This window comes from Tenrec ecaudatus, chromosome 4 (assembly GCF_050624435.1).
Source record: "Tenrec ecaudatus isolate mTenEca1 chromosome 4, mTenEca1.hap1, whole genome shotgun sequence".
Classification (NCBI taxonomy): Eukaryota; Metazoa; Chordata; class Mammalia; order Afrosoricida; family Tenrecidae; genus Tenrec; species Tenrec ecaudatus.
This window is the reverse complement of record NC_134533.1, coordinates 68293828-68317030: the sequence shown is the minus strand read 5'-3', so window position 1 is coordinate 68317030 and position 23203 is coordinate 68293828. Positions and strand designations below refer to the sequence as shown.

General features: G+C 43.9%; 1 protein-coding gene and 1 pseudogene across 1 annotated transcript; one reads left to right on the top strand and one right to left on the bottom strand.

The window, feature by feature from the left end:
- The first annotated feature begins 231 nt into the window (after positions 1-231).
- On the top strand, positions 232-7827 carry LOC142445907 (olfactory receptor 51E1). Its single transcript, XM_075547774.1, has 2 exons — positions 232-270; positions 6832-7827. Exon 2 carries the CDS (start codon positions 6874-6876, stop codon positions 7825-7827), a length of 954 nt encoding a protein of 317 aa, XP_075403889.1. The 5' UTR covers positions 232-270; positions 6832-6873.
- Positions 7828-19565: 11738 nt separating this feature from the next.
- LOC142446900 (olfactory receptor 51I2-like) lies at positions 19566-20607 on the bottom strand (annotated as a pseudogene).
- Between the last annotated feature and the right edge of the window lie 2596 nt (positions 20608-23203).

Genomic DNA, 23203 nt, shown 5'->3' with positions numbered 1-23203 from the left:
TCCCAGGACACAGAAGGAAACCAGACCCACAGTTGACTGGTGAGTGGTACCTGCCAATAGACCCCCTGGGCAGCACTTATCCCTAGCAGGGGAGAGACAGAAAAAAAGGAGGAAGTAAGGCAGAGAATAAATTACAGAAGGATGTGCATTTGGGAGGCCCAAAGGAGGAGGCGGAGACAGGCAGAGCTACACTTCAGTGACTGCCGCTTGTCAGACTTCTTCAGGAAGAGTAATAACAAAAGGGGCACACGTTCCTTTGGTGCAGTTGAGGTGAGTGAAAGAGAATGGGGGAGTATTTCAGTTTGTGGGGTGTTGTAGGTAGAGTCCCCATACTTTTTCTTCTGAGTGAATGCAAATCAGATTATGACGTACCTGAAGTACAGGGGTGAGATCGGGGATGTCACGGAGTCCCATGTTTCAATGGAACCGGAGCAATTGTACGTTTCCAATTGCATGTCTGTGTGGTGATGGGAAGCCTTGGGGTGAAGATGCTTGGGCGGGGGTTAGATTGTAGTTTGGCTTCTGAACAAGCCAGTGTGCAGGTTGTTGGTGTAGTTGAAGCTCAGTCCGAGATTGGGGTTGGCGTGGGAGATCTGAGCAAGAGTAGGGCTCCTTTCACACCCTGCATCAGAAGTCGGGTTGTGGCAGAGATGGAAACTTCGTGATCACACTAGGGCTTTGATACTGCTTGAATCTGGCCTTGAGTCAGGGTTTGGTCTTCAACCCAGTGACAAAAGGGATTTGCTAATTCACACAGTGACTTCCCTTGACTTCCACTCCACTCCAACGTTTAGGGTGTCCAAATAAGATCTGTTCTCTTTCTCTCTGGGTCTTTGCCTCTGCCAGATGTATTATAAAGCACAAATTAGATCATGTCTGTTTCTGAAATTCCTCAACTCACTCATTAAATGAATGCTCCTGCAAACTCCTGCCCAAGCTGGCTCCTGCTCATCTCTCTGACCACATCTCCAAAGCTCCCAGATTCTTTCTATGCTTCAGACACATTAACTCTCTTTCTGATCGGTGAGCTACCAAATAATTTAAAAAGACCCTTTTCTTGGGTTCTCTGCCTGGAATGCTTTTTCTTTAGGTCTCAGTGTGTTGTCGAGTCGCTTCCAACTCATAGTGATCATACAGGACAGAGTTGAACTGTCCCAAGGGTTCCCTAGACTGTCGTATTTAGGGGAACAGTTCTCCAGATCTTTACATCCACGGTGGATTTGAACCACAGACTATTTGGCAAGTAGCCAATGGAATGCTTAAGCATTGGGCCAACAGAGCTCCTAAGAGCTGAGAATGACTGGTGTCTTAGTTAGCAGTTGCCAGCTCATTTGGTGTTGTCAGTGAACATATCTTTACCTGAAATGTCTTTCATTATTTATTTATTTTTGATGCTCTCTTTCTGTGACCCTATCTATGCATTTTATGGCTTCTGCTCCAGCTTTAGATACATAACTGAATACTAGTCTCCCCGCTCCCCAGCTTGCTGGGTTAGCTCAGACCTCCTCAGGGAAGTGGGCTGACATGGAAAGCTATGATGCTTCTTTCATGCGGTGCTTACCCCTGTCCTAGCACTTGTTCCCACCATGTACCGCGATGGGTGAATATTTGTTTCTCCCCGTCCTTGGGGCTGCACCTGTGTCTCGTTTGCCCTCTATCGCAGCATCCTCAATGTCTGGCACATGGCACATGGCTAGTTGTTGGAAAAAATGAGTGTATCAAAAATGCGTGTGTGTTTTCTGTGTCCTGGATCAGTCTCCTCCTTTATTCTACATTTCCTTGCATGTCAGAGTGGCTCCTGAGAGCAGGTCATGCGCTCTCACTCTCTGGGCCTGTGGGAATCCATCTGGGAGTTAAATGGAGGGCCAGCTTGACTGGAGGGATGAAAGGGAGCCCGGCTCTGCTTACTGAGAGTTGGGAAATGCACCTTCTCATCTTTCCTCCTTTCTGTTCCAAAAAGAATAACTAGGATCCCGAAAGAATGTATGCGCTCTATCAAACCCAAAAAAGGCTTGGGAAGTGGGGGTGCCATGATTTGGGGTGGATGTGAGTCAGGGGGAGGAGCTCCTCCAATCTGCCAGCCAGACCATTGTCTCCGAGGTCTGTCTTCTTTTCCTGGTCTTGGAAGAGTGAGCCAGATGCTCCTAGGTATGTCTGGGTTTTTTTCCAAGGATAGTTTCTTCCAGATGTTCCCACAGGAGCTAAGAGTCGAGTCCAACCGTGCCATCAGTGCTCCAGACATGGGCCTTTAGGACATGTAGTTCAGCTGATGAATGTGACACAATCCCCGTGTCGCATGCTCTCCCTGTTGAGCTTACCCACTGAACCAAGCATGGGAGCGAGTCAGGTATGAGGAGCATGAAAAGGCTCTCTGGCTTCATCACTCCTCACTGTCTTTCTTCCTCAGAGATTAACGTCGAAATAATCTTTACGAAGCAGCAGTCCCTCATTACGGCAACGTGGGGAGGGGTAGTCAGTAGCCAGGGATAATGCTAACTGCACTGAGAGTTCTAAGCAGCCCCCAATTTCTAGATCTGTCAAGTGAATAAATGATATCAGCAGCACAAGTGGTTGGGAGGCACTGAGGAAGAAGCGCCATATAAGAAAGAAGAAGTTGATGGAGGGCACAACTTTTCGTGAGGGGCCTTTCCCAGCCACAGATGGAGAAGTTGGGCTGAGCAGTGGAGAGAGTGTCCCAAATCCCAATTCAGGAGGGTCTTCTTCACTGTCCTTCCGGCTTTCCTTCCAAGGCATACCTGGGCCAGGTGTCTTACCTAGGACCCCTCTTTGTGACTCTCCTCTTAGACAGCCTTTATTATCTGTTAGAGGAGGCAGCGCCATGAAAGGCAGCCCAGAATAAAGTCAAATATGTGCAGGTTTGGGAGTAAGAACATCTACTTAAGTGTAAGCTTAACTACTCACCCGATGAATCGTGGAAAAATTACTTAACCAGCCAGGACCTTGGCTTCATCCCTATATATACAGAAGATACATCATAGTTGTCTGAGGGTTGACATTCAAATTGTGCTCAGTGCCTGGCAGTTTGTAGGCACTTGCTCGTTTCTTATGAAAATGACAAAATCAGAGTCAGGAGTGACCTCATGGCTTTCTTAGGTCAAAAGAGATGGCCCTTGATCCGATTTCTGCCTGCGTTCCCATGGTCCCTGGGCCCTGGTGGTGTAGAGGCTGCTGAGTACAAAGGTCGTAGTCTGAACCACCAGGGGTTCTGGAGAAAGACTAGTTTCTCTGCACCCCTAAAGAACTGCAGCCTTGGAAACCCTCTGGAGAGCTGCAACAAGTTGGCACTGACACAGTGGCAGTGGATTTGATTTTGGCCTGGCCCATGCAAAAGGAAGGAGGTAAGTAAGGTCTGAGGAAGAGAGTAAAAAAATGGCTGAGGTGGCAGCCTGTGCGACCATGAGGTGTCGAAGGGATCAGCTATCAGGCATCATCAGAAAGAAAAATCCTATCATTGTGAATGAGGGGGAATGCAGAGTGGGGACCCAACGCCCATCTGTAGGCAATTGGACATCCTCTTATGGAAGGGTCTTGGTGAGCAGACAAGCCAGTCAGGGTGCAGGGTAGCAATGATGAAACATACAACTTTCCTCTAGTTCCTAAATGCTTCCTCTGCCCCCCCCCCCCGCCCCATGTTCCCAATTCTACCTTACAAATCTGGCTATCCCAGAAGATGTACACTAGTAAAGATAGGAACTGAAAACACAGGGAATCTAGGGTGGATGATCCCTTCAGGACAAGCGATGAGAGTAACGATACCAGGAGGGTAGAGGGAGGGTGGGGTGGAAAGAGGGAACCAATTACAAGTATCTCCATATAACCTCCTCCCTGGGGGATGAACAACAGAAAAGTGGGTGAAGGGAAACATCAGACAGTGTAAGATATGACAAAATACTAATTTATAAATTATCAAGGGTTCATGAGGGAGCGGGGAGCATGGAGGGAGGGGAAAATGAGGAGCTGATGCCAGGGACTTACATGAAGAGCAAATATTTTGACTGAGGGTAATGAATGTACAAATGTACTTTACAGAATTGATGTATGTATGGATTATGATAAGAGTTGTATGAGCCCCTAATAAAATGATTGAAAAAAAAAAGGGGCATGGCTGAGTTGGCACTGGAGGGGACAGTCCTGGAGAGCAGAGGGAAAGGCAGAACGAGACTTGAAGGTTTCTACTTGAATTTCCATGCTGGACAGCTTGAAGGTCCTGCTTTCCCATCCCAGAAAAGGACTGAGAAGCATGTCTTAGTTTTCAAAGAAACCTCCCCGGGACTTGCTGAGATAGGCTGACTTGTGCAGGGAACCTATGAGGCACAGGGTAGTCCCTGGGGCCAGGGCAGTGACTGTGTTTGTTCTAAAATTAAAAACAGAAAAAAGAAGAAAAATTTTAGTTTCTTGTTCTTGATTGTGTTTTATTTTCTAAACAGAGTGACTTTTTCCCAGCATCTTTTCCATGCTTAACCCCTCCCCCCTTTCTCTGTATACCCAAATAGCCCTAATTAAGGTAGTTGCATCTGAGCAAGCTACAGGGGTAGCCAGTCATCCGGTCCCTCAGACTGTCCACTGGCAGCACTGTGGCGGATCGCTGTGCTTCAGGGCTTGGAGGGCTGAAGGGATATGCTTGGACCCATAGCTAGGAAAGAAATTGGCCCTTCCTTATGTTTGCTTCCTCTTCAGTCTTTGTTTCTCTGCTGGGGCAGTTCTTCTTCTGTTTCTCCTCCTCCTCCTCCTCCTCCTCCTCCTCCTCCTCCTCCTCCTCCTTCTTCTTCTTCTTCTTCTTCTTCTTCTTCTTCTTCTTCAATAAATCATTTTATTGGGGGCTCGTACAGCTCTTATAACAATCCATCCATCAATTGTATAAAGCACATTTGTACATATGTTGCCATCATCATTTTCAAAACATTTCTTTCTACTTGAGCCCTTGGTATCAGTTTCTCTTCCCCTTCCCTTCTACCCTGGGGACCCCTTGATAAATTATAAATTATTATTATTTTCATATCTTACACTGTCTCCTGTCTCCCTTCACCCACCTTTCTGTTGTTTGTCCCCCTTGGGGATGGATGTGTGTGTTATACATTGATCATTTCTCTTTTCAGTTTCTGAAATATCAATACCCAATCTCTGCCATTGTGAGAGATGGAGTGTTAGGGGTGTGTGTGTGTGTGTGTGTGTTGAGAAGGAGTGGTAATTATTTAGAGCCAGGATTTGGCAGCAGCCCTGATTGCCATACACACTTTCATGCCCACTGGCTTCTTGGACAAATAACTTTTCTATCTGATCTTAAAGATTATTTTTTATGAGTTTAAGACCACCCCCTCCCCCCGTTACCTTAAAAACATTCTTTTACCCTCTTAAGAAGTCTGTCTCTACTTGCTTAGTCTTTCTTAGATGCTTAATAGAGAATATTCCTTTTGATAAAATTTGTTTTCCTCCTCAATAAATCTCATTTGGACACTGAGTACTAAATGTAATAGAGTAATTGCCTTTAATAAGTCCATAATTGAAGGGAAGAAAAATACAGCACTGACGATGGTTCAGGATGATAAGTATATACAAAGAAGCCAAACAACGCTCTTGGGGAGTGCAGAGGAGGAAACATTTACTTAAACCCAGGAGAAAGGGGCTTAAGGAAGCATCAGAGGAGAGAGACTTAAGCCAGGCTTAAAAAGATGAGCAAGATTTTTCCCAATGGGAAATCAAGGAGGGAGGTCTGAGAGTAATTTTCTTGACAAATGAGATGGAAAAATCCAGAGAAGCCTGGGAATCATTTTCTATGAATCCACATGTATTTCCATGTGGATGAAGAAGGTTGTTACAGACCACAGGCAACAGAGCGAGTCAGGGCCCAGGCCTGCACAGCCTTTAAACTGTTGTGTGTGAGCCCAGTTTCATGGCCACTGTATCAATCCATGTTGCTTTCCTCTTTTTCATTGACCATTTACTTAACAAAGCATGATGCCCCATTTCAGGAATTGGTCCTTCCCGTAACATATCCAGAATATGTGAGAAGCCCGGCCACTTTTTTTACAACAGTGGTTCTCAACCTGTGGGTTGTGACCCCTTTGGGGGTCGAACGACCTTTCACAGGGGTCACCTAATTCATAACAATTGTAAAATTACAGTTATGGAGTAGCAAAAAAATTATGGTTGGGGTGGGTCACCACAATATGAGGAACGATATTAAGGGTCGTGGCATTAGGAAGGTCGAGAGCCAATGGTTTACAAGAAGCATCCTGGCTGTACTACTTCCCTTCAATGTGGTTGAAGAATAGGGTCACGTGATGAGAGATGATGTGATGAGAGGGACACCGAGGACCCAGTGACGAAACAAGGACCCCGGGAACTAGTGGGTTATGTGCCTGACTGCCAACCACAATTTTATTCTGAAGATTACTATAATGATAGCCCAATGTAATTCTAACAATAAACTTACAGATGGTATTAAACACAGGGTGATATAAAGATAGATTAGAGCAGAACAAGTGCTGAGAGTTTTAAAAATTATCTAAGACCGATGTGTCTTGAATCTGCAGTCTTTATTTGGTGAATTAAATGAGTTAAAATACTCTTAGAATGTTTGCCTTAGTATTATACTTTATTGACTTTATAGGCAAGCAAGACTTGGATTGGGTGAATTTGCATCCTGACCTTGGGCATTGAAGATGCTTTTGTTGAGTTCAGAGCCACATCTGTGTTTGGCTAGGTAAAAAGTTAGGATTAGGGTCTGTAAATGGGACATCTGGATGGAGAAAAAGAGCTGCCGTTTTGGACTTCTGGAAGACCTGACAGTGCCTTATTTTTGCATTCCAGCTTCTGTCTGCCTGGCATTGGTCAAGGTGCAGTTTCCTCACGATGGTGGGCCCCGATGGCAATGAATCCAGCGCTACGTCTTTCATCCTCATAGGCCTCCCAGGTTGGGAGAGGGCTCAGTTCTGGTTGGCCTTCCCCTTGTGCTCCCTGTACCTTATTGCGGTGCTAGGTAACCTGACCATCATATACATTGTGCGGACTGAGCACAGCCTACACGAGCCCATGTATATTTTCCTTTGTATGCTTTCCGGCATTGATGTCCTCATCTCCACCTCATCCATGCCTAAAATGATGGCCATCTTCTGGTTCAATTCCACTACTATCCAGTTTGATGCTTGTCTGATACAGATGTTTGCCATCCACTCTCTATCTGGCATGGAGTCTACAGTGCTTCTGGCCATGGCCTTTGACCGCTATGTGGCCATCTGCCACCCATTCCGCCATGCCACTGTGCTCACGCTGCCCCGTGTTGCCAAGATTGGAATGGCCGCTGTGATACGGGGTGCTGCGCTCATGGCACCCCTGCCTATCTTCATCAAACGGCTGCCTTTCTGCCGCTCCAATATCCTCTCCCATTCATATTGCTTACATCAAGATGTCATGAAGCTGGCCTGTGCTGACATCCGGGTCAATATCATATATGGCCTGATTGTCATCATCTCTGCCATTGGCCTGGACTCACTGCTCATCTCATTCTCCTATCTACTTATCCTCAAGACCGTGCTGGGCTTGACACGTGAAGCCCAGGCAAAAGCATTTGGAACTTGTGTGTCTCATGTGTGCGCTGTGTTCATATTTTATGTTCCTTTCATTGGATTGTCTATGGTGCACCGCTTTGGCAAGCGGCACGACTCTCTCCTGCCTGTCATCATGGCCAACATCTACCTGCTTGTCCCGCCGGTGCTCAATCCTATTGTGTATGGAGTGAAAACAAAGCAGATCCGGCAGCGCATCCTTCGCCTTTTTCATGTGACCACACAGTTCTCAGATACCTAGATGCTGCTGCTCCAGCTGCCTTTCCTACCAAGTCCTTTGGCTCAGAAGTTAACATCAGCATTTTGGAAGATGGTATTAGGAGAAAGGAACAGACTTCCTTGACAGAAACTCTGGTCTTCAAGGTGAAACTGGATGCAGGATCTTCACGTGGAAAGGGGCAGCAGAATTCCTACTCTCAATTTCCGTTTTTTTTTCAAGATTTTCTCCCGTTTATTCTTCTCAGAGCTGGTTGTCATCAGAGGGTCACTATTTCCCATTTAAGCATTCACTCTAACTATGCAAGTCATTTTCATTTAGGTACAACATGTGATTATTCACAGGAAAGAAGAATAATATAAAGAACATATAGCAAGGGATTAAACGTGACAAATGAGAAACAAACACGAGTCAGGCAAAACCAGATAATTTCATCTAAACAGTCATGACTTCCTCTTCAGAAATCCCAAGTATGTTGGATCTCAAAAAATGGGATGCACCTGGGTTTCCTCAAAATGACTTCTGTAAGACCTTTATTTTCGTCCATGCAGGATTGGACACACAACCACGAAAAGACTTATTGGCCAGCATTAATAAAAGATGACACATCCAGTAGGGGCAGTTTTCACAGCCCGCAGATAGGCTTTTCCTTATCTCGTTCTCTCATGAACCTTGACATTTGGGTAGAAATATGGTTAATATTGAAATATGGTTTATTCAATTTCCTATTGAGCCAATAGGGATCTGTGAATTGAATGAGGTCACTCAAGCTCAAAAATAAAAAGCAAGCCTTTTGCCACTCAATATTATGAGAAGGGGTTGTAAGAAAGACCAGTAGGCCAGATTAAAGAAATTTCTTCATTTCCTTTTTCATGGTTATTAAATAATCCTTTATTGAGTGTTTTCTTTTGTACTTCTTAACTTGCTGGGCATTCCACAGCACCACCACATCTATGATGTCAAGAGGCTGGTGGCTATCAATGGTGGCCATCAGCATTGCAGCTCACCGACTAAGGCAGTACCAGGTATCTCTTTAATAGTTCCAGAGAGTTCTCTGGCCAGAGATGGGTGTCGCATCTGATGTACGATGCTGATGATCTCAGCAAAAGTGATGTTTGCACTATTCTTATGGTTTTTCTGCTTCGTTCTGTCTGGGGATGGTTCTTTGAGAGCTTGGATGATGAGGGCGGAGGCAGAGCACATCACTTCATTCTGGGCTTGTCTGGTCTGAACGGTCAATTTCATACTAACCCTTAACCCCTTCCACGCACCGATTTCCTTGGAAAGGTCATCACCAGCCTTCTTTGGAGACAAACGCAGGAGGCAGATCCTGGGGGCAGCGTAGATGTGGCACCGACTTCCCCACCCCTGCACTTCAAGTACAAGATCTCATTGCAGTTGAAGTTGGATGGCATGGCGGAGGCAACTGGTGTTGGATGAGTCCTGATGCAGGATGACTGAAGAAAGTTGCACCGAACTGTCCTCTGAGCTAAAAGCTGAAAGAATTTCTTCCTTTTCCCAGGGAGTTATTTAATTTTTTTTTCTAACTCATCTAGTGGTGTATTTATGGACATCTTGCCAATCACTCTTATGACTTTAATCCTTGCCTTGTCGGCCGCTCTGTGTCCATCTGCCACTGTGCTTGTGTTGTGACAAGAGGCATGTGCTAGTTGTTCCAAAGAAGTGGCTCATAGGGAAGTAGTGTGATTAGCAATGGAAGTTTGAAAGTTCTTAGGATTATTTCTCATAGAGTACAACTGATGAAAAAAATGTGTGTAGAATGAATCAAGTTAGATGAAAGAAATAGGTCTTCCTTTTATTTAACAATTTTATTTAGACAATGGAATCTTCCTCAGATTCTCATTTCTTCAAATCTCTGAGGAAGGGAGACCCAGATGCAATCATTTAGCCAAAGTGGCTTCATTAACGCACATCTTTTCTAGTCAAGGACGTCTCTGTTTCTCAATGTTCTTTTTAGTTTAAAAAAAATTTTTTATGCCAAAGGTTGCAAACTATGGCCTCTTAGCCAAATCTGACCTGCCACCTGCTAGTTGCCCCAAAGCTAATAGCAGCTTTTACATTTTAAACGCTTGGGGAAAATTAAAAATAATATTTTGTGATGTGTGAACATCATGAAAAATTCAGATTTCACTGTCCGTAATAAGGTTCTATTGGGACACAGTCATGCTCATCAGGTACATATGCCTTCATGCTATAAAGGCAGAGCTGAGTAGTTATGACTGAGGCTGCAAGGCCTGAAAACCCCAAAATATTGATCATCTTGCCTTTTACAGAAAAAAGTTTGCCACCTGCCACTTTCACCTGCTGCATCTTAGATCCTTGATCCCAGGGAGATGAAGCTCTTCTTCAAAGAACAATCTCCTTACCTTTATGGAGTATGGAAAAGTAGCACTTACTCCTGCCCAAGCTCTTAAATACGTCCTTTCTAGGTTACTTTAGACCACTCCAAAAAGGAATCCATTGTTAGAGAGAGCAGCCAGGCCTTGACATGTGGTAAACATGCAATAAAGGTTTTTGTTACTATTATTGTTGTTGTTACTACCTGCCTCTTTCTTCCTATCCTGCTACAGCAATAGGTTCCAAAGGACAATTTTCTCAGCACCCAAATACTTTGGGGCTTCCCTTTGGGGCTTTCTTATATTTACTGATGGAATCCAGAAAGAAGCCTCTCCCTCTACCATGAAATTTAAGAGTATGTCTACTCTTAATTGTACACTACACCACTCATTTTCTGACTGAAAGATTCGTGGTTGGAATTGACCTAGAAACTCTGTGGGAGAAAAGCTCTGGTGATTTGCTTTTATAAAGATTCCTATAAAAACCCAATAGGGCAATCCTGCTATTTCATATAGGATCGCTGTGAGTTGGAAACAATGGAACGGCAGTGTGTTTCATTTATTTATTTTCTATTATTTAACAGGACTCATGGGATACAGTCCAATTTAACTGGCCTTATTTGTGTAGTATTTCTGCGTGTTAACCCATCATGTTACTCTCGAGAATATATACTTTAACACCCCCCCCCACATACTATAAGATATTGTCAGAGGTTCATTTCTTGGCCTAATTGACATTCACTGCTACCTCTGCTGGGCACAGATACTGCAGACTGTACTGTCAACACCTTGAACACCAGCTGGCATTGCCTAGGTCTTATTTTCTGCTGCCTCTGAAGACCAAATGCTGTCTCTAGCATCCTCACCCCTGTGATGCCAGGCAATGCTAGATTGGCTGGTACTGCAAAGTAAAGAAAAGAAAAATCAAAATCGAACTCATTGCCATTGGGTCAATGCTGACTCATAGTGACTCCCTGTGGGTTTCTGAAGCTGTGACTGTGTATGGAAGTTTCTTAGAAAGCCCAACCGTTCTGCCTTGTAGCTGCTGCTGGTTTCGAACTGCAGATCATGCAGATTGCAGCCCCACAGGGAACCACTACGCCACCAAAAACTAAACTCACTGTCATCCAGTCAATCCTGACTCACAACGACCTCCCCTGTGGGTTTCCTAGACTATCACTATTTGGGGGGAGTAGAAAGCTCAGTCTTTCTTCCACAAGGCTGCTGGTAGTTTCAAACTACCGACCCTGTGGATCACTGTGCAAAAAGTAACCACTGCACCTCAGGGGCTCCTTTACCACATGACTGATATTTTACGACAACAAGAATGAACATTACTGGACTCCATATTTATCTTTGGTTTCTTCCCTGGCAACCAAGTTTCTTAGAAAAGTTATAACTTTTATTTCCATGTCTGTCTCTCTCATTTAACTCTACCACCACTCAAGTATACAAATAAACAAACAACCTCACTACCATGGAGTCAATGCTGACCCATACTGACCTTACAGAATGGAGTAGAACAGCTCCTGGGGATTCCCAAGGTTGTAACTCTCTGCTGGAGTAGAAAGTCCCATTATTCTCCTTAGGAATAGGCTGGGGCTTTCAAACTGCTGACCTTGAGGATCACAGACCAACATATAACTACAGTGCCATCACAGCTTTACTATATCACCGATCACTCCATCTCCCCGAAGTTTCAGGAGCATTCAGTGAGTTGATTATTTCTGCTTTTTTGATACATGCTTTTCCTCTGGTCTCTGTGGCATCACAGTATTGGATTGTCTCTCTGAGTAGGTCTTTTCAGTTTCCTTTGAACAGCTTTTCTACTCTGTTGAGTTAACGCGATGGAAGAAGAAAAGTGGGCCAGTTATCAGAACTTGAGAAACAGCAATTTTTAATGACAACCCATTCATACTTGGGAAACTGGCTGTTATTGTTGTCTGTATGCCAGTAATAGACTAGACCATTCTCATAAGCTTCAGAGCTGCAGGTCTAACAGCCTGTGTAACTGCCATTTAAATATGTCAAGGTAGTCAAGTTCAAAGTGTCCAAAACCAAATTCATGGTATTCTGTGGCTCATGTGTTCCTTTGTTATACTTCATATTTCCATTAGCAGAACTACCTTCTAGCCTGTGTGAAAACCCTGCATCTACCAGCAATCCTTGACATTTCCCTCTATCATTTCCCACCACTCCTCAAGTTTGTTCATATACATTTTAGTTGTAATTAAATTGTTTTTCCCAATGTCATATGAAATCATCTTTCTGAAAAGAAATGTGAGCATTTTCAAACCACCCTACTTAAATTCCATGCCCACCTGATCCCTGCTTAAAAAATGAACTGCTTCTCTTATTCTAGTTGATTTCCATTTATATTTTAGTTGTATTTTGCCCATAGGTTATTTGCTTTTTGGCTTTCAGTCGCGCCGCCTTTTATCCCATTCCTTTACTTTCCTGAGTTCCTGTCTACTAGGAGCTCTCAGGAGGCAGTCTCCATCACACTTTGCCTGATGGCCCTTCCCGTACACACTCATGCTTCTTTTCTGCTCATTAATTTCTTCTTAATATTCAGGTCACAGCTTAATTCTCACTTCCTTAGAAAAGAGACTCCTGTACACTTTTATAGAACTTCTCATTCAGTAACCAATTTTCACAAAAGCACTTACTTTTTCAAAATCTAGATCTTTTTCCATGTGGCTTTTTGTTTGCTAGATTTTTCTCTTTCTTGTCAAACTTTTACTTTGTCTAGAAAATCTAAAAAGTGAAATAAAATGTATTTTCTCCTTTATGGAAATGTGATCAATCTTCTCAGTAAATTTCTGTCAACTACTAATTTGCAATCCTTACAAATAGGTTGCCCGTAACATCTTATAGCACTTACCAGTTCATTTTCTGATTGGGTATTCATATGCCTTCTTCCTGACGTTAGTTTATGAGCTCCTGGAAGAAAAGACCAACTTTAAATTCTTTTCTCTTTAACCCAGAGCACTGTTTCAAGTACAAAGCAGTGAAAATAAGCCTGCAACATGGATGAGCCTGGCAATCTTCCAAATGTGTCAGAATAACCCAAGGTTTTGGGGTGTGTTAGTCTGGGTGGACTAGAAAAACAAATCCAAAGACCCTCATGTGTGTAAGAAAGAGCTTTATATAAAGAGTAATTGTTTATTAAGGAAACATCCCAGCCTGTGGGAAACAGAAGGATTTCTCCCAAGCTGTCTCCCCCAAATATATGACAAATTTACTGCTTGCAAATGACTATACACTTGAAGGTCATCAGGAGTAGATCAGGAGTCATTCCCCCGAAGGGTTATCAGCCATCTAGAGCAAGCAGTCACCACTGTTTATCCCACAACAAGTAGGGTCCACTCCCTTCTGATAAGGATAGTAGTTGTCTGTTTCCTTGTAAGAGACCCCGGAGAGGTCAAACCCAACCAAGGATGACCAAGTTTAGGCTGCCATCCTGATTCTAGGATCCACCCATCTTGTCACATGTATACCCCCAATCTCTCCTCTTCCTATTGTGTGTATTTCCCTAGACCACCCCCTCTCATTACTGTATTATCTATAGCATAACCCCTTCCTGTGACATATGTCCTCACCTGTAATTAGGGGACTTGCATGTCCCCAGAGAAGATAAAAGCCTGGGATATCATTAAATATCTCTCTCTCCTTCCACGTGGACCACCAAGTGGAGCTGAGGTGACCATGCTACCATGAATTGTGTCTGACTCCATTTATTTCAATACTTCTCTTTTATCTCTCACACGCTCTATAACTTTACTATGATCTTTACTTATTATCGCTGTACAATTGCGCCTACCAGACCTGTAATGATGTGTTAGGGGCTGGCTTCCCCTGATACCAGCCCAGTCCAGATCAAGTCTACAAGTCCAATATTAGTTTATATGTCTGGTACTAGTCTATAAATTCCTCTTCAGAATCATGAACATATGCAATGATGCCAAATGCAGGAAGATCACAGGCCAGTGGGTGGAAAGTCTTGTGGATCCAGTGATGGTGGAAACATCTCAGGTCTGCTGTGGGTCTCCCCATGGATCCTCCCGCTCCAGGGCTCTGGTTACATCAGCATAGCTCCATCAGGCTTGTCAACAGGAATATCTCCCAGGAGACCAAGCAGAGAAGTATCTTTCACCTCCAGGGAGGAAGACTGGAGTTCCGAGAATCCTCTGGAGAAGGCCATGCTCACACAGAGACCTCATTGGTTATGACCTGATTGACAGGCTGGACTCCACCCCTTTGCAAATTGACAGATTATGTCACTGCCACAGGGGCTTTGTTGAACTGAGCTGGTTTCTGCATGCTTATAGCAGTCCCTTACATAGTACTCAGGCCCTGTAGTCGGTTTATGGTTCCATCAGCCTTGGCCTTTCCCCCTGTGCACTCTGAGCATGACTTCTCTAATAGGCTTAGATTTAACACTGTATACAGTGGAGTTGAGAATGGAGGGCATAATCAAGCATACACAGGCAACCAGAGCAGGAAACATTTCCTCAAATGGTGATTTATGGACATGGGGATACCTGGAATGAAGAAGACAGACAGCATGATGGAGACACAAGTTTGAGGATCCAGAGTTCCCAGAGAGATGCCAGCCTCCGGACTGTATGTAGGATGGGAGTATAGGACTAGATGGCCAACAGGGAATATGCACAATTATCCCAGAGTGTATTTTGGTAGTGATGTCAGCACCAGCTTTTTTCATCCTGTCCTGGAGGAAACAAAAGGAGTGCGATAGGAGGATCTTGCAAGGTCAGAAGTTACGACGCTTAATCAAAAAAGCCACAGGGAGAGACACAAGATGGCATTGCCTTAGTAGCTAGCCCAATTATGAGGATGACATTATTTGTGAGGATAGTTTCCTAGAAGAAGGAGTTGGAGTTGGTTACAAATTTTATGAACAATGGATTTCTAAAATATCAACAGTAAACCTCAAGTATTTGGGTCTGTCCATACCCCACTTGGAGAAGGGACTGCTGCCTTATCTGAGGTCTATCTTCATATTTTGAAGGTTGGTAGACATCTTTCCTTCAATTCCTTCTATCTGCCCAACATGCCTTGCATCTCTTCTTTTTATTCCCAAGTTAATTGCTCATAACCTCATCACTTTTCATGGTTTCTTAGGGAAGCTGCTTGACTGGCATTTTACCACTCCCTTCCCTGCCTTAAAGATCTCTCAGGCCTTCTCCACCAGGTCACTCTTCCTGAGATACCACCTTGGAATTGTGAATCCCTACTCCTCTAGGTGAGGAATCCTAGTGGTATAATGGTTATGTGTTGGGCTGCTATCAAAAAGGTCAGCAGTTCAAAACCACCAGCTGCTCTGCAGGAAGGAAGGGAGGTTTTCTATGCCCATAAGGCATTAGTTTCTGGAACCCCCAGCAGCAGTTCTATTGTGTCCTATGAGAGTTGCTATGGGTAGGAATTGACTTGATGGAAGTGAGGATGAGAGTGAGTCTCCATTAAAGTTCATTATCATCTCTCTAGACCAGTGTATCAATGCATTCATCTAGGGTTTTGTACTTGCACTATGGAGTACATTTCTACAAAGTTATCAAATATATGGGGCCTATGCAAGCGAAGCGATCCTTGGCTTTTCTCTAGAAATGGGTCTAGAAATGGGTACAGTAGTAGTAACATACTTCAGAGAGCAAATTCAACTACTTTTAAAGTAGAGAGCTACTCTACAATATTTAACTATATGGTGCCAGGTAATTTTCCTTGTTTATTTAAGTAATGAATTAAACAATCACTACTTTTTAGTGACTACCATGTACTATGAACTGCACCAATATTTAATACACTATCTCTCACCTCTGAAATGTCAGTGCAAAGCAGATTTAATGTCCCCCAGTTTTATAGATAAAGATATTGAGGTTTAGATACCGGTAAATCAATTATCTAGTCAGGAAATATGGTAAAATGATTCAATACTGATTCAATTTAGCACCAATATCCCATTCTTTCAAATAAATTCTACTGTTAGTCCTAAGTGCTAGTTGGTGTTAGGCCTATTTATCTTTACGGTTCTTAGATTTCTTTTCTGTCAAACCAGGCAATTGGATTCTGTGTTTCTGTAACCAAAGCATTTTATCATTCAAGGTCCAGTACTCTTGAAATAGATCTTTCTTTTACTTTTCTACCTCTTTGCTGTTTGAGTTTTTCTGAGATAAGCCCTCTCCCGAGGTTTTCTTGTTTCCAATTGTTGGTTTGGGTGACGGCACCCCCCCCCCCCCCCAAGCAGGTCTTTCCCACTTCTCTTCTGCATGTTAAGCTATCTCTCTTAAAAGTGTGCCCAATCATTTTAAATGAGATTTTTCTTTCTCTGCTCAACTATTTTGGGCTTTGAAAGGATAGTGACCTTGATTCACATTAATTAGAATCCACTCAGTTTAGTCTATGGATTATATCAGTAATTCTCCAATTGTCATCTATGAATGAATGGAAATCCATTGGCTGCCTCTGCCGATCATGTGTGCATGCTGCCAAGCATGGATGTTCATTGCTTTCTGAATGCCAGTCAGAGAGATGGTTTGTAGTCCTTCACCACCAAGGGCAGTGTTCTTAGAAATGGAACCTTGAGTTCTGAGCCCTCCTCTCAGCTGTTCCATGCATGGGCTGTCAGAAGGTATCTTTCCGGATCTCCTCTCCCTTATGCAGGACATACTGCCAGCAGGGGATACTCCATGCTCAGGTCTCCTCATTCTTCAGATACTTCTGGCTTCTGCCATTTTTCCCCTTTCCCCCCAACAGTTTTATTGATGCACAATTTACATATCATACAACCGAATCGTTCAATCATATCAAGGGGAATTGTACAATCACCACCACATCAATCTTAGAGCATCCCTCTCCTCCCCCCGCCCCCCCTAATGATTAAATCTCCTTTAACGTGAGCTGTGCAATTACAATCCATTCTGGTGCCTCCTGCGCACTCCCGCTGTCATTATTTACTCCTGAAATCCCCGTTCCTGCCCTCTCGGCCACCCCACCCACGCATTCCCTATAACCCCTGTATTAGTTCTTATCAGCGAGGAAAGGCTGACAGAGGAGGCCACCAGAACTCTAGAACTAGGGACTGGTTTGAGTTTGGCTCAGTGCTGCTCCCCTGGCTACTGCCCTCGGCTGCGTTGTTGTACCACCTCCTAAGGATGCTGGTCATTTATGCTGAGGCAGGCACAGTCAGCCAGTCTTCAGTGAAATCCGGCCTGGGTTGACAGATTTACAGAGCAATAATATCAGTCAGGACTGAAGTCAAAGTTTCGAGGTGTCCAGTCCAATATCTTTCCAGCTTTTCCCGGGCTGCTTCCAGGAAACACGCAGTGCTGTAACAGAGTCCACCACTAAAGGTGTTAGGCAGATCGGTAGCTGAAGTTCTCTTCTAGGTGTGGTTCTGCTAGTCTCAGTTTTTAGACAATTCACTTGAACAAATTTTCACCAATGACACAAACTCACTATTCGCCCAGGTGTCCTTGGGGTTATGGAGACAGATCAGAAAAATGTCCTGATATGGGAGTGATTGCAGAGCGCCTGTCATGATAATATCAAACAGACGCGACTCAGAAAGCGACAAGAATTCCTTTAGGGCCCCGCAGGAGCAGGGTCCTGCAAAGTGACACCATAGGAAACGCACATTCTAAATGAAAGTAGACTTCCCCGCTGCTGTTGGCAGTGGCGCGGACCCCTCAGTACCATGAAGTGCACACTGTTATGCTTGTGTCCACTGTTGTAGCCTCTGTGTTGTCATCTCATCCATAGGCTTGCTCTTTTACCCCGACCCTTCAGCGTGGCTTAAAAATCCATCAGCTAAATCAAGCTCACTACTAATGAGTCGGTTCTGAGTCCTAATGACCCTATAGGACAGGGTAGAACTGCCACTGTGGGTTTCAGACACTGTAACTCTCCAAGGCAGTAGAGAGCCTCATCTTTCTCCTGCAGTGGCTACGAACAGCTGACTTTGCAGTCACTACTGCTTCTCAACCTTTCCCACAGCTCTCCGTATGAGTTAGCATGGATACAGAAAGAGATTTATATCAAGAAATAGATCATGCAATTGTAGCAGTGGGTCAGTCCAGCATGTTTCATCTTTCTGGGACAGATATAAGCTAAGGCTTCTGCAGACTCCCGTAGCGGTAGGGGTTGATGAACAGGAAGCTGGAAGAAGCAGCAGCAGGAAGAACACAGGCTGGTGGGCGTGAAGCTGAATGAATCCCAGGTTGGCGGTTGGCTCCTGGCTCCTGGGATCAACAGGTGATAGAACAGGAGGTAGGCGAATCGGATACAGTATCCAAATCCAGCAATAGAAGTCAGATAGCTTTCACACAAGACCACATCCTGAATAAAACCTTTCTCAATCCTAACAAGGTTGTGACCAGATTAAGATCTATTCTCCTCACAACTACTTGGTTGCTACCCTTCATAGAGTTGACCAGACCTATGTTAGATCGTATCTAACAGAATATAATGTTAGATTATATCGTGGGAGAACCCTGGCTCCTGCAAATTGACATAAACCTCCCCATCACCGCGCATTTTCTCATTTGCATTACATAACTCTTTTTTTCTTCAGATAGTCTGCCCAGAGAGAGCCTCCAGAAAACCTGTAACTATCATGGCTGTTTATTAATTTATTTGGATCACTCCCCCATCTGTGCTACCCTATATCCCAAAGTTAACACTTCTATAATTGCCATTGTTAGTCTGTATACTCCAATAGACTATTAGGAGGTTTTAAAAGACAAAACATTGGATTTTATTCATTTCTGAGGCTTCAGAAGCTTGAACAGGCCCAGAATAAGCACCAATATTATATTTTCTCTGAGAAGCGAATGGGTGATTGATATGATAAGAATAGACCATCTTTATTGGTATTTACCTCATAAGTGATAGGTGGTTGATATAATAAGAATGGATCATTTTTATTAGTACTTACTATATATTACAATATATATCATTTTATACGTATTATTCCTCTGAACAGCAATGTAAGCTAGGTAGGTATTTCCATTTAATGAAGAAGAAATCAAGGTATATAAAGATAAACAACTTGTCTCTCTGCTTATCTAGCCCTCTGGGTAATCGTCAACAATGCATTTATTAAACAGCATTCATCTTCTGCTTAATCACATACACTCATATGTGAGCTTTGAAGGCCAAGGGACAAGTAGAAATTATTTAGTGTACTTGGTTCCTTGCTGGGGCCTGGAGAAAATAGATGTAAATAAAATAAGAAATCAAAGATGTAAATAAAATAAGAAAACTTTATGGCCATGATATGCCCTAGTGCCCAGAACAAAGCTCTGTGTAGGGCTTGACATATCCAGCACTGGTTGTCTTAGTTTATCAACCTCCTTCAGGTCTCCAAATACTGAAACTATCTTGTCATCAGCTCCAGAATTTCCCCCTCAGCACCCTGAGCATGGCCTCTCTGATGGGTTTGGATTTGACACTGTAGATGATGGGGTTGAGCACAGGAGGTACTACCAGGTAGATGTAGGCCACCAGGGCATGTACAATGGGCGGGAGGTGCCTACCAAAGCGATGAATCATAGACATGGTAATGACCGGGATGAAGAAGACAAACACAGCCAGGATGTGGGAGACACAGGTATTAAGGGCCCGCAGGCGCTCCCGGGGAGAGGCTAGCCCCAGCACTGTGTGTAGGATGAGGGTATAGGATAGGATGATGAGCAGGGAGTCTATGCCCCCGGTGGAAAGTACCACATAAAGCCCATACAAAATGTTTATGGTGATGTCGGCACAGGCTCGCCTCATCACATCAGGGTGGAAACAAAAGGAGTGGGATAGGAGGATCTTGCCAGGGCAGAAGTTTAGACGTTTAAGCAGGAATGGGACTGGGAAGAGGGACAAAGTGGCACGAGCCACAATGGCCATCCCAATCCTGATGATGACATTATTCGTGAGCACAGCTGCGTAGCGCAAGGGGTTCGAGATGGCCACAAAACGGTCAAAGGACATGGCCAGGAGCACAGAGGACTCCACCACAGAGAAGGAGTGAAGGAAGAACATCTGGACCAGGCAAGCATTGAAGCCAATGAGCCGCTGGTCAAACCAGAGCACAGCCAGGGTGGTGGGCAGTGTGGACAAGGTGAGGCCCACATCAGTGAGGGCCAGCATGGACAGGAAGTAGTACATGGGCTGGTGCAGGCTGGGTGTCTTCCTCACAGCCAGGAGGATCAGGCAGTTTCCTGTGAGGGCCACAGTGTACATAGAGGAGAAGGGGATGGAGATCCAGCCGTGAAGAGCCTCCATCCCTGGGATTCCAATCATCAGGAAGGCAGGGGGCTGAAAGAAGGAGACGTTGCCATAGGTCTGGGAAGGGAGCATCCTTTGGAAGGCAAGTGAGGTGTACAGAATGATGCAATATGTGCAGATAGAAAGACACCGACGACACGCTATCTGTCATTAGAGAGACCGTGATGTATGCGATGTAGGGTTTTACATGAGTCATTTCTCATTTTCTTAGCCCTTCATCTCAAAATCACTGTCATCAAGTAGAGCACTACCTATATAGCATTACCCTTTTAGGAATTTGCACGCATTCAGTCAGATACCCTAAATAGTGGGCTAACTTCTCCATGAGGACTACAAATTAAGTAACCAAAGTGAATTTAGGATTTTGGTTCTTCTCACTAAAATTTCTGAAATGTTTTCACGCTACTAGATCATGTCTTCATGAACTGAAGCAATCACTGTGAATGCTCTTATAAAATGTAAGACACTCCAGGACTGCTCAGTAGCATCGCTATCGTTCTCAGGACAGGGCTGTTATTCCACTGGTAGTACAATGGTTAAGCTCTCTGACTGAAAGTTTGGTGTTCGAATCCACCAGCTGCTCTGCAAAAGGAAAGGCCTGGGAATCTGCTTCAGCAAATATAACAAGAATGACCTTGGAAAGAAAGGGAAATATCTTAGTGGGAGGAAAAGAAAGAAAAGTTTGAATCTGTCACAGAAAGAGAAAACAGTGACTTTTACCATGAACCAACTATTAAAACTCAAGATCTTTTAAGATTTAAGGGATTTCAGTATGTATCATGCCACATTCTCTGTTAATCAAGTCCCAGTATTTAGAAAGCACTCGACTGGGTGAGAGGAAAAAAATGTACTATCAGAGTTGATAAATGAAGAGGACCATTGATTTTTCACTGAGAATGGACAAATGATGTGACTCCATAAGTGCTTTGCCCAGAGAATAGCAGCCTGGGTCACTGGATGTCTCTGCAAATCAGACTGCAAACTGCCTTTCAGGCATCACCGCCTCACTTCAGCCCTGAACACCCCACAGCGTTCAGAGCGTAGTCAAACATCTTCTTTGGTCCACTCCTCTGGAGGTCTTGATTTGCTCTAGAATGCACCTTCTTTTAAAATGCTCAAACGTGGTGAGTATTCTTCTTCCTAAACTGAGAACACCAAGGCTTCAGTGCCCAGCGCTGGAGATCCTCTTCCCAAAGTTGGAATCTCTCCACAGACAACAGAGAAAGAAAGCAAAGACATCGATGTAAGTGATTTTAGGCTCTTGGAATGTTCAGAGGAGACAGTGGTGGCGGCACAGTGGTAGACAGCTCTTCTCACGTGAGAGTCCCACCCAGGTTTCAGCAGATATTCCAGAATAAACGAGGAAGAGTGTTGTATCAATCTATTCGTTTGAAAATCAGCCAATGAAAGCCCTCTGTGGTACCACAGTCCCATCTTTAACCCCTCAAGGGGTGGCACGGGGCCAGGCAGAGTTTTGTTCTGCTGATTCAATAGCCGCTAACAACAGGTGATTCTATCCTGGTAATGCCACTTCTTTCGATCTCTGATGCTGGGAAAATTAGTTTAATAATTTATCAGCTAGAGGATAGTTTTCATGTTCCAGACATCAGATGCCTCATCTTTTTGTTTGTTTATAATAAACCACGTGAGAGTGGCATTGTTACCTCTTATTTTATAAATAATAATCATAAAGAAAAGGAGGACAGAGATTTAGTGAACTCCGCTAGGCTGTGCTAGAAACGGCACAATCCAAATTCAAATTCAAGTATGTTTGGCATAAGCATGAAAGCACTTGCTTGTGTAGGCCATGTAGATAGATGCTAGAGAGTTAAAACGTGTGGGGTTACTTAGGTCAGATTATTTGGAAGAGTGTGCTCATTTCTGGTATTGCTTGGCAAAATTATTTGAGGCTCTGTAGAAGAAGCTCCTTCCTATTTCTTCAATATTTTTATTCCTTATTGAGATTCTGTAGGTCCTTCTTACATAGTCATTTTTTTTCATGTGATAATTACCCACCTAGATCAGATCTCCTATTTATTGATCATATTTATTCAAAGAGTTTTAAATTACATTATCGTATATACTTGTGTATAAGCCGAGTTTTTCAGCACAAAAAATGTGCTGAAAAACTCGGCTTATACACATGAAAAACTGGGGTTTGGCTTATACACGGGTCAGTGGTACCCAGCAAGGTGTAACATCTCGCTGCCCTCCCCTCAAGGTAACAGGATGAGCACCCGTTATCTCGCAGGTGATTGCCATTTCTCCACTGTTCATTCAAAGCCCCTCTGACACTGCAGGGCCTTGAATGTTTGTTTACTCACATCTAACCAATCAGAGCCATCCTATGATGAGTATCTGTGAATAAGCCTTTTAAAGACTGTATGCGAAGGATGTGGCATGAATGGATGTCATCTCGTCAAGCCCGACTAACAAAAGGAGGAAATCTCATGAAGCCTGACATAGAGTTAACAGCAAAGTGGGTTCGAGAGGCATGGGAAGACATTCCAGAAGACATGGTGCAATGTGCCTTCCAGAAATGTAGTATTAGTAATGCTATGGATGGCAGTGAAGACTGCGCTTTGTATGAAAATGACAGCAGTGATGGTGATGACGGCGATCTCAGTGAGGACAGCGTCTTTGATGACATCACACCAGCTGAAGCTCTTCATTGGGATACGGATGATGATGAGGAATCCAGTTTTGAAGGATTTTAACTCTTTCCCTTTTAGCTTGGTTGTTGATTG